Source organism: Corvus brachyrhynchos, unplaced genomic scaffold (genome assembly GCF_000691975.1).
Source record: "Corvus brachyrhynchos isolate BGI_N302 unplaced genomic scaffold, ASM69197v1 scaffold89, whole genome shotgun sequence".
In the NCBI taxonomy this organism is placed as follows: Eukaryota; Metazoa; Chordata; class Aves; order Passeriformes; family Corvidae; genus Corvus; species Corvus brachyrhynchos.
Window position 1 is genome coordinate 1084454 of NW_008246063.1, and position 628 is coordinate 1085081.

Consider the following 628-nt stretch of genomic DNA (forward strand, 5'->3'; position numbering starts at 1 on the left):
CATCAGCATGTCCTCCCAGTCCTGCTGATCATTTTGGGTGTAGGCATAAGGCAAAGAGTGGAATGAGAAATTAAACAGAACATATTTGAAACAGGTCAGGCAATTTACTGTCCTCAATAACAGTAAATATTGGAGGTGGGGGGGGGGAGCACAGTCCTGGAAAAAAATACATCATGTTATTCCAAATGGCTCTGGCATGCTCCAAACTGATTCAACCTCATGTCTGAGCTTGGGTTTCAGATCCTGACCCTGTTTCTGATAGGAAAGAGAGGGTGAGGCTCGAACGCTTGCTCTTTAATCTTCTATCCTAACTTTCCACTTGATCCTGACACCAGTGACCCCAGTAAGTCACCTACCGGCGCTGCTCAGTGCCGCCCAGCCTGAGGAAAAGCAGGAGAGGACAAGGACTTGAGCACATCCAATGATACCCCAGGCACGGAAAAACCTGAGTTCTAGATAAACGTTATCATGATCAGTCTTCAGCTGCCAAAATTAACCAGCCACTATGCACTGTCACAGTATCAACAGAAAAAAGATGCATTTTTGCTCAGTTTTTACTCTCTTGTTTCTTTCCTCTATCAAAACGTAGAAAAAGTTATCTCAGTTCAATCTCTAAATGGAATTTACC

At 43.9% G+C, this 628-nt stretch overlaps 1 protein-coding gene across 6 annotated transcripts in view; it reads right to left on the reverse strand.

Annotated features, from left to right (window-relative positions):
* LOC108449717 (brain-specific angiogenesis inhibitor 1-like) overlaps window positions 1-628 on the reverse strand; it is a 95189-nt gene that overhangs the window by 67531 nt on the left and 27030 nt on the right. For 4 of the 6 annotated variants that reach the window (XM_017746675.1, XM_017746671.1, XM_017746669.1 and 1 more), the window contains one exon: window positions 357-452. The exons of 1 other annotated variant lie outside the window; for it this stretch is intronic. In XM_017746675.1, the coding sequence (XP_017602164.1) occupies window positions 357-452 (96 nt within the window). The remainder of the gene's footprint in view (window positions 1-356; window positions 453-628) is intronic. One more of the 6 variants, XM_017746673.1, reaches the window with a different exon arrangement.